Source organism: Etheostoma spectabile, chromosome 4 (assembly GCF_008692095.1).
Source record: "Etheostoma spectabile isolate EspeVRDwgs_2016 chromosome 4, UIUC_Espe_1.0, whole genome shotgun sequence".
Classification (NCBI taxonomy): Eukaryota; Metazoa; Chordata; class Actinopteri; order Perciformes; family Percidae; genus Etheostoma; species Etheostoma spectabile.
The window spans coordinates 18,783,466-18,798,448 of NC_045736.1; the positions used below are offsets into that span (position 1 = coordinate 18,783,466).

The 14,983-nt window shown below is 40.6% G+C and overlaps 1 protein-coding gene across 3 annotated transcripts in view; it reads left to right on the forward strand.

The window, feature by feature from the left end:
- Positions 1–14,983, forward strand: part of LOC116688395 (zinc finger protein 385A) — a 31,678-nt gene that overhangs the window by 6,743 nt on the left and 9,952 nt on the right. For 2 of the 3 annotated variants that reach the window (XM_032514427.1, XM_032514428.1), the window contains exons 2-3: positions 9,792–9,937; positions 13,307–13,417. In XM_032514427.1, the coding sequence (XP_032370318.1) occupies positions 9,792–9,937; positions 13,307–13,417 (257 nt within the window). Of the gene's footprint in view, positions 1–8,993; positions 9,332–9,791; positions 9,938–13,306; positions 13,418–14,983 lie in introns of those variants that run through there. The other variant, XM_032514429.1, reaches the window with a different exon arrangement.

Sequence of the window (14,983 nt, forward strand, 5' to 3'; positions counted from 1 at the left end):
AGAGGACATGATTGCAGAATTAGCCTAATTTAACATGTTCATCATGTACTGGATTTTTATTTAAAAGACTAAAACACAGATTATTTAGATCAATTAATTTTGTATCAATGTGACGCAGTTACAAACAGTAGACTTTAGACTTTTTCAGTTTCAACATTTTATCAATATTAATGATTGCTTCGACAGTAGTTTTAAATGTGATTAACTACAATGACCTTGTTCCATGTATGTGTGTGTCAAATAAATATTTGACTATTTTTGTTTTGCTTGCTCTTACCCCTATCGCTGAATCCCATTTCTCCATCTCACCCCTACCCCTTGGCCCTTGAAACCAAGTGGTAAGGGCTAGGGGTGAAAACATACTCCTATGAAATGGGACACCACTTGGTTACATCACCATTCAGTATTGATCACAAACTTCCAAGATGCCGTCTGCAAGTGTGTCTATATGTTGATTGCGTGGGTTTTGACAACAGTGTCTCATGCATTCATATATTTTATAGTTATTTTAGGTTCACTTTGGTGGTGCAAAGGCAGATGTTCTTATCTGTGTAGTACTTAGGTCTGTTTGCAAGACATATGTGTATACACACTGCATGGTGTGTTGTATATCTGTTTCAGTTATCACCGTTATGAATGTCATGATGTTCAGAAAAACTTTCTTTGTTAACAAAAATCTGTCTTTAATGCCCAATAAATTAAACATAACAAGCAAAACATTACATAAAATACATTATATTACAGAACCATTATGAACAATTAGAAACATGACTTACATGTCACACACAAAAGGCACTCAAATGCATAAAACTAAAAAAAGGCACACAAGACCACAAACAAACAAATTAACTACAGCTATTCTGATATTCCAGACCAGTCTGATGCCGATTGGCCAGTAACCCTTCCCTCACATTTCATCAGTGTCCCATATCATAACCAACAACAATATACAAGTGCATGAACAGGAATTAATTACAAATGATTACAACACGGTATCATACAATAAGTAATTGGATACAACCTGAACACATGATTTAAGAAACTTCTGCTTGTTTTCAGCCTTAAAGTGGATCAGCTGCTGTGTTCTCCTGTGTGATACAGGACGGTATTTATGAAGCAGGTATCGATGTCTCCAAAGCAAGTAGTGTTGTGCACTGATATCAAACAAAACTCTCTGCTGATGGTCAAAACTGTTGAAATGTATACAGTCCATTCAAGGCAGAGAAATGCGGGACTGTTGTGCAAATCATTAATGTAACACTAACGTTAGCGATTAGTGTTAGCATGGCAAGCAAGCGATTTTTAAAAGTTTCAATTAATATATGTACAGGACTGTATAGACCACAAAAAAAGACTGTCATACATTTTCAATTAATTATTTAAGCCAAAAATACTTACATTTATGGGTCTCTCTGGTCAATCTGGCACCTGTTGCACAATGTATATTGCTACCCCTCGTTTACAAGTAAGCTTGCGTCCTCCCTAGATTTTTTCAATTCACTGTCTATGGTTTTCAAGGGCCATATACCTCTACTCCTCGATCAAAATGAGTATTGGGACAGCCCTCGGTCCCGCATGCACGCACAAAACCTAGGGTTAGGGGTAAGGGGTAGGGGTATGTGAAGAAATGAGATTCAGCCTTACCCCTGCTTCCTATGATCTGAGTGTGAGTTTGTGCTTGTGGTAACCCCTCCCCCGGAGCTGAAGCTTTAACTGTGTATGCATTAGACACTAAACACACAGACACAAGATCACAACAACATGTGTCGATATTTATTTTTTATACTGCATTAGTTTCCTTACACTGAGATAGAGATCTAAGTCTACAAAACAAAACGGTGTCCATGAAAGACGATGACAACGACAATGTTGAAATTAACTATGGAAGAATAAACACAGTACCTTCTCTGTCTGTGTATCACCAAAAACATATCTCCATTCCCTGCCAGCGGCATGTAAATACTTTTTTTCTTTAATGAAAGGCAAAATTCAACCCATTTGGCCCATTTAAAAAATGGCCAAGGCTTCTTCTAGTGTGATGCAAGGACCTCACTCAGCACTATGACAAAACGTTCGTGGCTTGCATCCCTTTTCAGTAGCTATGAAGTAATCCATATATACAAAATCTCCCCACTCATCACTGTCTGCCAAAGGAATCACAGGTGCCTGTTGTCCTTGATAAACAACATGACCTTTGAATCGAGGTAATGCAGCATGGGATGAAAAGTATTGGCTTTTAAAATGGAGAAATGCGCCTGTCACTCTAAATTTGACTAACTGACACACATTCCATACGTCTGCTAAGGCAGAAACTAATGCACAGAACCAGACCAGCTCTGCTAAGCAAAGAAGGGAAGGTCAAATAACTTTAAAGGTTCATAGTTAAAGTATGTATAACACATACTGCCTTCCCCTTACAAGATAAAGCATTTATTTATTCAGATGTCTACAGCAACCAGTTAACTTTAATCTATCAATGGCCAGGCGGCCGTGTGACTCTCATCTGTTAAATGTGAAGGAAAAAGACGTGTGACTTTTATTACCAACCCCAAAATCTCTAATGGAGGAGCTTGTGGTGGATGGATGGGTTGGCAAACAAGTGTTGGACACAGGACACATTTACCATTTACTACCGACACTCAAAATCAACCGTGACCATACCATTAACCAAAGCAGTGACAAATCAGCAAACAGTCCTATTAATCACGGTTGTAACAGTCTGACAGTACGTATCTTGTCCTGCCGATACAGGAATCAGATCAGAAAATATCTTGACGTATTTGTAATTTTGTTTGGAAGACTTGTTGACCATAATTATAAAAGCACAAGGCCTTGAAACCTGCTGCACAAAACACTTATGTCTGTAAATTACTGGTTCAAGGATGCCAAAAATGGCAAGAGGGCATTAAGGCTGAGCCCAGTCTCTTTGTTGTTTATTGTCCTCAAGGTATGCAGACCACAGCTGAGCCACCAGCCTGACTCTTACCCCGCATAACCCATGACCGAGCTATAGAATTAAACCACACTAGCCTTCAGACTCCAATCAGCTCCCAACTGGAGCCTGTAATTTCTGCTTCTGTGGAAAAAACAAAACATTATGCTATATGTAGATCAGGTGCATACATTCTATTTTTGTTCTTTTTTGATGTTTCGGTCTATTGAAGATCAAGTATTCATTGCCTTTGTGTGCTCTGTATTGTTTAAGATCATGAGGACATGCACCTGGCTTCTGTATGTCTGATGTCATTGTTGTGCATGTGTGTTCACCCTTTTGCACGTGCCTTTGTGTGTTTGCTTGTGTACTTTACATGCTCAGGTTTCTGTAGATCAGTACCTGCAGTGGTGTGTTCTGCCAGCTCTCAGCAGGTGTGTAAATGGTTTGACATACTGTTTGAAAACATTGAATAATAATGTGAAGAAGGGCTGTGGGTCATATTGACATGGTGGATCTCTTAAAGGTCCCATGACAAGGTGCTCTTTGAATGCTTTTATGTAGACCTTAGTGGTCACTTAATGCCATATCAGAAGTCTTTTCCCCAAAATTCAGCCTTGGTCCAGAATTACAGCCACTAGAGCCAGTCCCACAATGAGCTTTCCTTGCGACTTGCCATTTCTGAATCTGTAGCTTTTGAGGAGGAGGGAGGGGGCAAGGTGGAGGCTGGGGGTGTGGACTTGACCAACTGCCACTTTGCTGGTTTGAAAGCCATGATGTCTCTCTCTCTCATGGGTGCTTCTCTGGGCGGGCAAAGTAGAGAAAGGGGAGGTAACCTTGCCCCTTATGACCTCACAAGGAGCGAGATTCCAGATCGGCCCATCTGATCTTTAATTTCCTTAAAGGCAGAGCTGAATACCCAGGGTTTGGTTCACACCAATCGCCATTTCTAGCCACTGGGGGACCATAGCCAGGCTGGGGGAACTCATATTAATGTTAAAAAAAACTCATAAAGTGACATTTTCATGCCATGGGACCTTTAATAGTCCTTACTTTACTCTGCATGTGATTAGATTAGATTAGATGATACTTTATTCATTCCACAACGGGGAAATTCCTTTGTTACAGCAGCAATTCTCATGTGTTCATGAGGTGGTACTCTGTTTGACTCAAACTGTGCTACATCATGACTGCAGAGTAATGAAAGAGAAAGTTTGCAGCCAGGTTCAGATTGTTCCGACCCCACTAAGAACTAAAGTCTGAGAGGAGCTGCAGATAGATATTCACAAGCCTTTTTATGAAACAAAGCTCCCAGGATCAAGCATTTTAACATTCACATAAGTGCCCAGAACTCAAAAGCACAAATGGATGGTTTAATAAATATAGGCTACTGTAAAAATCAAATCTTCACTGTCTATACTATACTATTTTGTCAACCTAGGTGTTGACCTTCATATTTCTATTAGAATAATGTAATGCATAATTTATACTTTATTAATCCCAAAAGGGGAAACTACACTTTACACTCTGTTGTTCTTGCACACATTACACACAGGCCTGAACTTCACACACATGCTCACTACCTATACATGCACTAAATGGAGAGATGTCAGAGTGAGGGGGCTGCCCATGGAAAGGCGCCCCAAGCAGTTGGGGGTTCGGTGCCTTGCTCAAGAACACCTTGGCAGTGCCCTGGAAGTGAACTGGCACTTCTCCAGCTACCAGTCCACCACCATACTTTGGTCCTTATGGGGACTTGAACCACGACCCTCCGGTTCCCAACCCCCTGTGGACTGAGCTACTGCCACCCCAAATATTAAGGTCTATTGTAACTATTGGTAATGATAAGCTTAAATTCATCTCACAACAACTTTGCTATAGATACTTAGGAAACATGGACTCCAACAAGAGCTATGTGGATTAGGGCAAGGTGAGCTAGCCAAGGAATTTTTTTTGGTGGAAGATCTCCACCCAGATAAAAGACATTGCCACGTACAATATTATATGAAGTTAAGTGTTCAAACATAATTACCAGTGTATGGCTTTGTTGCTCTATAACAACATTACCTTTCTTCATCTTGTGATCCTGTTATAATTACTCCAGCCTTTGGAGGGCTTTGTCACTAGCGTGTAAACAGATTGCTAAAACAACTGTCATAAATGTTTCGACTGATCCTGAGTCTTTATGAGTAAACTTCATAAATGTGCACACATTAGAGGAAAAATCAGAGAGAAATTGAGTTCCTGTTGCGTTCTGAGACTGAAACAAAGATTGCAAAAACTGCCTGGCAGTCAAATTGGTCATTTGTATGTGTTAAAAAGCTCATGGTAAAAGTGAAGGAAGCAGCCCATTCAGCATAACTGCTTGTAAGGGTTAACCCTTGGCTGTCACAAGTAAAATGTCAAACATGCATGAACAATTTGGGATAATTTTGTTGACCCCCACCCCCCTTTAGGTTGTCGACATGTCATGTCTTCTTTGAAGCATGCACACAAATCCTGAGACATGGGGTAGGGAAGACAGATCATGTATGGTTCATTGCTGATGTGTATTTGCAGCATTGTTTGTTTGGTTGTCAATCAGAGGTTGGCATTTTTAATACATACTGAAGTAGATTTTCTACAAATATTTCCACAAATACCATGGGGTCATTAGGAACAGATATGTCTGAGTAAATTGGATTTCGCCCAGCTTTCTAAAGTTAACAGATGGCATTTTTTCTGTACATTAAGCTGCAGGTTAATATGGCTCTTTACCTCCTCTGGTCACCTTGGACTCACCTCAAAACATGCGGCTCCCTCCCCCTCCTTATGCTTTCCTTCTCTTTCCACCTCACCTCCCCCCCTCATCCAGACCTCTTTTCCTCGCTCAATAGACTCGATCCACTCAGCCCCACTGCCATCATTTCCCTCCAAGCTCAGCTCCACTCCCTTGCCAATCAGGGAGCTTTCACCACTTTGTGATGTTCAATATTACACACAACCAAAAAGACAGAATTTTTCATGAGAAATTGTTGGTATGAAAAAGGCAAAACACAGCAATGTACTACCATCATTACATAATGATTTTAATTTTAATGAGAGTGGTGCAAAATCTGTAGGTGAAAACAAAAGTCTTCATCGATTGCATACTGCATGGCTTCAGAGAGTGGGGCTGCAGAAGGACTGTCTGATATCAAGAGCACTGCATAAACACACACACACACACACACACACACACACACACACACACACACACACACACACACACACACACACACACACACACACTTTTCCAGTGAAAGAGGACTTCTGAGAGTTCTCTAGGAGGTGGCATTTAAGCCTGGCCACTGGGGCACAGAACATCTATCATTAAAACAAAGTGCAGACTGAAATCAACCGTGTACTCCTCCAGCAGCACTCAGCTCTTCACCGTGCTCTCTTCTCACTGTCCAGATCTCACACAGACAAACACAACATTAATCAGAGTAGAGCCAATAAGTTACTCCTTTTAGTAGATCAGTCATTCAGACTACAAAGGTTTGTGTGTGTGCTTGTGTGTGTGTGCTTGTGTGTATTGTCGCCTGTCCCCAGCTTAGGTTGAAATGGCTGCTTTTGACTTGAGGGTAAGCTGAGCTGCAGTAAATTGGATTTCATGCTCAGTCCTTCACACCAGCAGTATGCGATACCAAAACAGAGCTATCTTCGCCCTGCAATCACAACAAAGTTAACACTCAGTTTCTTTAAAGGTTAGACCCTCTAACACAGTTGCATTACATTTACACCAAATAGGAGAGAGCTGATGTAACAATCCAGTTATTTATTTATGTACTGATTGTTTATTTGGCAAATAACTGGTTATAATGTCACCTGATGCAAAATGTGGCCAACAAAACGTTCCTGCCACAAAATAACAAATAAGAGTCATAAATCATTTGAACAGATTACGATTGTCACCATGCTAATGGTGTCATGTGCCACCAAATGTTGAATCAACTTTGTGCACTAAATCTGTGGCAAAGTCAGACAAGAAAGAGGTGGATCCCTTGGTTTTTGGAGACTGCTGCCACCACAGACTTGTCTCTGCTGCAGTGACAGCCACAGGGTTTTGTCAGGGGAGGCTGGCTAATCTGCCACAGAAGCTCATTTCAGAGCCTTGTGTGCACAGCAGCCCATTTAGATGTAGATGTAAGGCGGCTGGCATCGTGTGCCAAGCAGGTCCTCTTGAGTGTGGAGCTGGAACCAAAGGTGACCTGAATTCTTTTTTTTTTTTTTCTGTTTTTTTTGGTGGGCCCCTGAAGTGCTTCTGCCTCTCATCAGACTTCATTCTGTTAGACAGCATGTCACCCATTCTCCTACCCCATCATGTTGCACAAAGATGGAAGTGGGCAGGGAATACAGAGAGGCTCCAGTGACTGCAGTGACATTGACATTACCTCTATGATCATTAAACCTAGATTGGCTAAATGAATTGCCAATTTGAGAGGCCTTAGTCACAGCATATTGGTGTGTGCATGCCTGTGTGTGTGCACATGTCGGGGTTTGTGAAATGTACTGTGACAATAAGATCCTATCTTGGTTTTTTCCCCTCTCTGTGTCTCTTCATTTCTGTCCAACTACCTCTCTCTCACAATCTACACAAAAATTCAATAAGCTATTACACAGACATTGATCTTTTTCTCACCCAAACATTTGCATTAGAAAAAAAAGTCTGTAAGATGACGGGCTGGGTGAGACAGTGCTGTCTGTTCATTTTAGTGGAGAGAAGAAGCAATAGACAGTGAGACCTGGATTTATAGAGTTTGGCAGCACTTTAACACTTTAACGCTTCTCAGAATGTGTCCAATCAATGCGCACCCTCCCTGCGTGGACGATGTTGAAGAGTCGTGGCGTTCACTTATCTGATGTCATTGTAAATCACTCAGGAGGAGGGTAGGTCAGAGGATGCTGCTGCTACCCTCACACCACATCAAGCTGCTGCTGTGGGATGGTGCACAATATGACCCTGAAAACACTGTGTGCAAACGTCAAATTCATCACTCTATTGTGAGCGTCTGCACGGCAAATGCAGATTTATAAGTAACAGCAGACATGCTTTGACCTTTAAATTGTAATGTGGCGTAAAATGAGCTGCAGATTTACCAGCATTTATTGTGAGTCAATCTCACATGCACTGTCCTGTACATAATCACATGAAATACACAATCAACTCCTGTTTGACTAAGATTTTTCTACAAACTACAGTGCCCAGCTGAGCTGTTTGAGAAAATTCTAGTGCCTTTTTTAAATGAAAGGATTTATCTGTGACCCATTTTTAAAAATGTACATCTTCAGCAAGAACAAATGGGCAGGGGGCCGTGCGCCACAGACACCTTCTTTATGCTTTAATATTTACATTTTTAAACAGGAATAAAAATAAAGAACGTATAAGTTTCTATGATAATTTAAGAGATGTATTTTGTTGTTGCTATTGCTAACTATTTTTTCTTCATGTTATCTGGTGTTGAGCCTTCACCCATTCCTGCATGTTCCTATGTTGGTGTGAACTAAGGTGTATTATTACCGCTGGTTTTTCACTCAGCACAAGCCTTGCTGTGGTTGGTTAGAGAGGTGATAATGGCCGTCATGTGAGCTGTGGGATTCATGGCATGAAGGACATTTTAACCGTGACCTCCACTTTTATATCTTATTTCTCTTAACTCCCTTCTTCTCAGGCAGCATATGTAAAAGCAACCACACACAAATGGCAATAGCTACAGCTGAGCCTCAGCTGCCATAGCCTCCCAAGGAATGAAGCAGTCTGAAAAGGAATGCCAGAAGGAGAGACTCCTCTCCATCTATTTCTGATCCTGACAGCACATTCTTAATGTCTACCCTGCTGTCAGTGAAAGGATCCTCCTGTGCTGTTACTAATATAGCCTTTTCTTATTTGATTATTTTTCTTTTCACATGAAACAAAATTGTTAAGTAGTCATTACCAAGCGGAGGCAAGAAAGGATAACTATCGCACACAATTTCAGGAAAAAAGGTTATATATAGCTCTACATAGCCCGATTGGGCCTGAAGGACCCTGCTAGTTTTTTTACGCTAAATCGGAGAAGAACTGCAGGAAGCAAAAGTGGAGAGGAGGGAACAAAACAGAGTATGAGGAGAAGGAAAAGGAGGAACAAAACAGCTAGGAGAGCTGGTGCTGTAGGAGAAGTACAGATGAGGGAACAGAGGAAGGCAGACAGAATAAGGGACCATGAAATGCGGATAAAAACTGTGCTTGGTGAGAGAGAAACAGAAGGAGAAATGGAGAAAAGGCGGATATCTGCAGCACCCCAGCTGCGAGGCTTAAGGAGCTTAGCCCTCCTGCCCATCACAAAAGACTCCTCAAGTGCAGGCATTCACCGCTGCTGAGCTACTACTGAGAGAAAAGTGAGCAAGAGAAGCAGAGAGAGGAGAGGTGTGGGTGGGTAATGGGGCTCATTAATGCAGAAGGATGAGGATTCAGATTGCAAAAAAAAAGGGAATATTAGATTAATGTAAACTGTGTTTCAGTTTAAACTAGTTTAGCAATAGGTACATGTTCTGATATAATGCTTAGCTTAACAGAAACAGTTGACATGAAAGACCAGAGCCATCTGTTTCCCGTTTTCCACCATGACAGTTGTATCTAATTAGGCAAGAAAGCAGACGCGCATTTCCCTAAATGTTGAACTATTCCTTTACGAGAATACACATCTTGTCAAATTTGTGCAATGATTTCAGTTTGTGATTCTGGACTTCATTGTCTATATTAGAAGAGGGACACTTAATCAGATATATTAATTATAGGACTTTATCCTTTTTTTTACTTTTTTAATCTCTAATTTCCCTGTTTGTGCATCTACCACAGGAAGTGTAAACCGACCGGGGCCGGTCCCTGCCTTCCTCAGGAGTCCATCTGTCATCCCAACCCCGTTGGACATGAAGCACTTCCTCCAGTTCCCCATGGAGTCACCACACCCGGCCAGCATCGGCCTCTTCCACAACTTTAACACAGTGAGTTCTCACAGGCATACCTGCACACGAGAGTGAACAGAACATGTGTGTGTGCACACATGGCGTCTGTAATTTGTTATCGTCTTGTTTCACTTAACAGACAACCAAGCTGGTGGTTTTTTTTTTTAGTGGTTTTGGAGCATTGCCTCAGGAGTGAAGACAAGTGCTAAGGATTTAAAATGTATAATCCAAAATGATAAGGTGACAGCTGTTTACTTTTTATTCAGCAGAGTGAGTTTTAGCGTAATTGAGAAAAAGCCCAGGCGAGTGTTTTACTGCAATAAAATGAGTTATAGCTAATCAATTGTATAAGAGGCACATGGTTGGATTCTCTACAGTCAGCATTTTCTGTGGCTCCTTCTCATTTCTAGATTGGGTTTCATGTGAAGGTCAGCATGGCGACAAACAGGGATGCACATGCACCACACACACACACACACACACACACACTCATCAAGCATATCTTCATGCACACAGGCAAAATGACCCTTCCACAGGTTGATGATTCATCCTGCTTGTACGAGGACATTGAGTGTGGACACCAATGCCAGAGCACCTAAATTCAAATCACTCTGTCCGCACAGTAATATTTAAACACTGCTGTCATCCAGTGATAGAAAGCTGCAGTCCAGTGAGAGTCTTTAGCAGGACAACCAGTCTGCTCCTTCTAACAGACCAAAAGGACACAGAGAAGAGCAAACCGCCAAAAGAAACTTTTTCAGTTCAGTTCACTCAGTTTGGAAAATATTACTTTAAAGTTAGAATTCTTGTCATTATATAAAAGCCCATTTTTATACTATTTATGGTTATTTTTCCAACAATATCTATTCAATCTATTTGTAGTACTTTTCATTGTTACTATCCAACCTTCACAATGCATACAAATACAATGCATGCGCATATTGGACGAGATTCGGAAGACACGATTTGATCATGAGTTCATTGTTATTATGTCAAATGAAATTGATTTGTCTTCTAGCCTGATAATCATAATTTTGTATTACTTCAAGATTCAAGATTTTCATTGGCATAAACCAATCAGTAACAAGTGACATATCTGTCCCACATAATTTTTAGCTGACACAGAAGCTGCAGGAGTGCATGTTAACAATTTGTGTGTTGGGTGAAGAAATAAACTGATTTAAAGGCTAATATTTCTTTAGGTTGACTAACAACGGCCTGTATAGCTGTGTGGATCTGGCTCTGGCACAGATGTTGTTTTCAATCTTAATTCTGCCTACAAAGCCCTGATTGGCTCAGTTGTTTCTCTAACCAGGTGGATAGCTGTCCAAGAGCAAAACGCCAGAGTTAGAGGTCTGATCCTGGCTTATGGTTGTCTTCATACTTCTGTTGTCATTTGTTGTTTGTTGCACTTGCTGTAGCCCCAAATTAACCAAGACTGAAATCTTAAGGATTTAACTAGACTGGATATTTAAGAAGGGAACTGTTAATAAACTCAGGCATCCATATGACACACAGTGTACATTTCTGCTGCAACAAAAGCTCCCCTGTTTGAGGGCGGGAGAGTGAAAAAGGAGACAGAAAGCAGACTTGTAGGTTAATGAGGTTATAACACCAGAGACAGATTGAAAAAGAGCATGACGAGAACAGGTGCTGAAAGAATAGCAGCAAATTAAAAAAAAACCAGTGATAGGAGACCCGGAGAGAGATCAACATGGTGAACAACAGCCACCAATAAGAGATGGACAATGAGAGAGATGCTTTTTTTTTTGTTCACACACAAACACAGACACAAGCACACACACACACACACACACACACACACACACACACACACCACACCACACACACACACACACACACACACACACACACACACACACACAACAAACACACACACACACCCACACACAAACACACACACACACACACACAGGGTCAAATAGACTATAATTCACTCAGAAATAGACAGACAAGCTGTCATGTATTCACCCACACACAATTTTGGCATACATGCACAGATGTAAACAAACTAATTTGGAGGTGTTACAGGTGTCCACACAAAAAACACACACAAAACAACAGAGAGGTGAACTGGAGACACTACTTAGACACAAGAAGCTAAAGTCTATAAATATTCCTAACAAGGCATTCAAAGAGGGTTTAGGTTTTCAGACCAATTATACCTTTTCCCCTGGTGCCTGGAGTTTGAGAGTGTAAACAGTTTCTCAATTGGCAGCAGCCGTTCACAGTCAGTCAGGAGATGAGAGGCTGAGTAAAACCGCAGTGTACTTTTGGCTGCTTAATGAGGGCAACACCCAGTGCTGTGGTTGTTGAACCCTGCCAACCGGTCAGAGAGCTCACACGAGTCCATTTAAGTTGTCTAAAAATGAGGTAGTAAACATTTTCATGAGAGAGTGACGAGGCGTGTATCTGTGCTTGATCTTTGAGAAAAAATTAGGCAGATGTAATAATTTGGCATTTCATTTGAGATAGTCCAATCCATGATTTTATCTTTTTTTTTCATTATTCAACATTTTAATTACTGTTTGTTTTGTAACATGTACTTGTTAATTTATTTATTTCATTCTTTTAATCCTATTATGTGATTTTAATAGGATATATATTGAGCTGCATTTTTTAATGACAGTAATTATGCCTCTGGTAAATACCTATGTCTACCCACAGTTTATTTTATGTTTTCAATATAAAACAATCTATAAATGTAAGACATCCAATCCTCAGTTGTTGTTTTTTAATTACCAAACAGCATATTTTTATGTATTTTTATGCAAACCCAGACTTCTATTTTCCATTTGGTTGATTTCATTGTGTTACAATTTAAATATATTTCTGTATTTTTTAATCAGTATACTGATTATTTAAAATGTGAAATTGAATTGCTTTAATTGCAACAGAACCCTAATGTCCCCACTAATCTACAATAGATTGGATCTCTTATCCAGGTAGGCTACTTCATAGAAAATATCTCTATTGTTTTATGTTATATTCCGATATGATGTTTTAAAAAGCAGAGGTTTTGTAGCATACAAAGTACAAGTTTTGGAGATAGGGGGTCTGTAATTAGGCCTTTCGATAACCCAGCATGAATTAAAGCGTTTGAACGCCACCCAAGAACTCAGGCACAGACAGCCACACCAGCTGCTACTGAGAAAATACACACCCTCCTTTCCACATCAATCAGTACTCCTTCTTCAATTCACTCTATCTACCAGCTTTCTCCTTCTTCAGCAACCCCCTGTCATTCACCTTCACCTTTTCTTTAACACTTTTCTCTAACATCCATAATCAATGGATGTTGTTAGGAGAAACATAGAAAATACTGATCTCTGAGCTCCTCCTGTGTTGCTGAATGTTTGATGTGAGCTCTGGGTTGTCTGTCCTTAGATGGACCCCATCCAGAAGGCTGTGATGACGCACACCTTTGGTCCACCTATGGTGAAGACAAAGCGGCAAATCATCTCCTGTAACGTCTGTCAAATACGCTTCAACTCAGAGGTATGAAACCTTTAATACTTCAAATGATGGGTTTGCTTTAGTAGCTGGCACAGCAGGTCTGTCAAGCTTTGGAATTCTAAAAAATGACAAAGGGCTGTGCACAGGGCAGTGGTTAGAGTAGTACTTAGCATTTAAAGAGGTTGGAGGGTGTTGTCTCTCTTATAGCCTTTTCGAAACCAAAAACACATATGCAAAAGTGTAAACAAAAATTAACTTAAACTGTGTCAATGTGCTCAAATGTTTGCTACAAATGTTAGCATGTCCGGCTATCTAGCCAATCTTTACTGGAAACTCAATTAGTGTTAGGCAGTGACAATAGCAACCAAGCACACCATTGACTAACTACCAAGTACCTCAAAGTACTTCAGAGTATGCCAAAATTGCTTTACAGCCAGCACCATTCCGAGGGATTGGCCAGAGGCAGTTTTTAGCTGCCAAAATCAACAGATGCTAGCTGGAAATGGAAATGAGAAAATTCCCAAGCATTTTGAATGGTAATTCTGCCGCCGTTGTCATTGTAAACTACATATGAGAACAGAAAGCTTTACAAATGTAGCAACAGCAAGTAAGAGGGACAGAACTTGGTGAACAGTCAAACTGTCTCAGAGCCCTGCATCTGCACTCTCGACACATTAAATCATAGACCTAAAAAGTAAGTTGGCTGGAGTTAAAGTTAGTTGGTGATTGACTGTACAGCTGGTGCAGGTGACAATTTAGTTCACAGTTTCGCAGCTCCAATTTTAGCCTGTTGAGGAAGGAGAGCGGGGGAGGAAGACAGAGAAAATCTCTGCCTGCTTAATTTATTCTTTGACTGTCCAGTATCACTTTGAATGTCCTTCTGCACTCTAGTGCCAAAGGCTTGAGGAGATATGTCGTACAAGCAAATAGAAGGACAGCAAGCAAGCTTCAGAAAGTTTAAAGAACCTTTAATTTTAGTGTGCAGAAATTTTGTTGGTCTGAACTGTGTCAGGCTTGGAAAACATATTTCAGGTGTTGAGCATAACGCTTTTAAGTCCACTCTGATAAGATTTTAATGGAGGGGTGTGAGACGAACCCCAGCTAACACAAGTGTGTCCTCGGAGCTACCTTAAAGCTAATGGAGCACATAGTCTGCATTCACTTGACAGACAGCCCTATGCTAACATGAGGTGGAGGGACCAAAATAAAAAAAAAGGCCATAAGTGATGAAACTCTAGAGGAATGATTATAGTGTACCCATTAAAGTGGAAGTAGTGTTGACTGAAGTTGAAAAGCAAATAGCTCATAATGTAGATATTCAAAACCTGGCTACTGGATGACATGACTGACATGTTAAGACTCATGTACTGGGCCTTTTACAGTATGTATGTTTTTGTAAGTACATGCATGCAGTGGAAATACTTTAAAGGTCCGAGACAAAGAAATTACATAGCACACTTCCGAGTGGACTACAACTTGTCGGATAATGCTGCACGGCCTCTCCAACGATGCACAGGAAAACAGCTCACAATAATTTCTACAGTCAATTCTATTAAAAGTGTAAAAAAGACAAATTTCCTCAGCTGCATTTGTTATAAAGTGAAACTA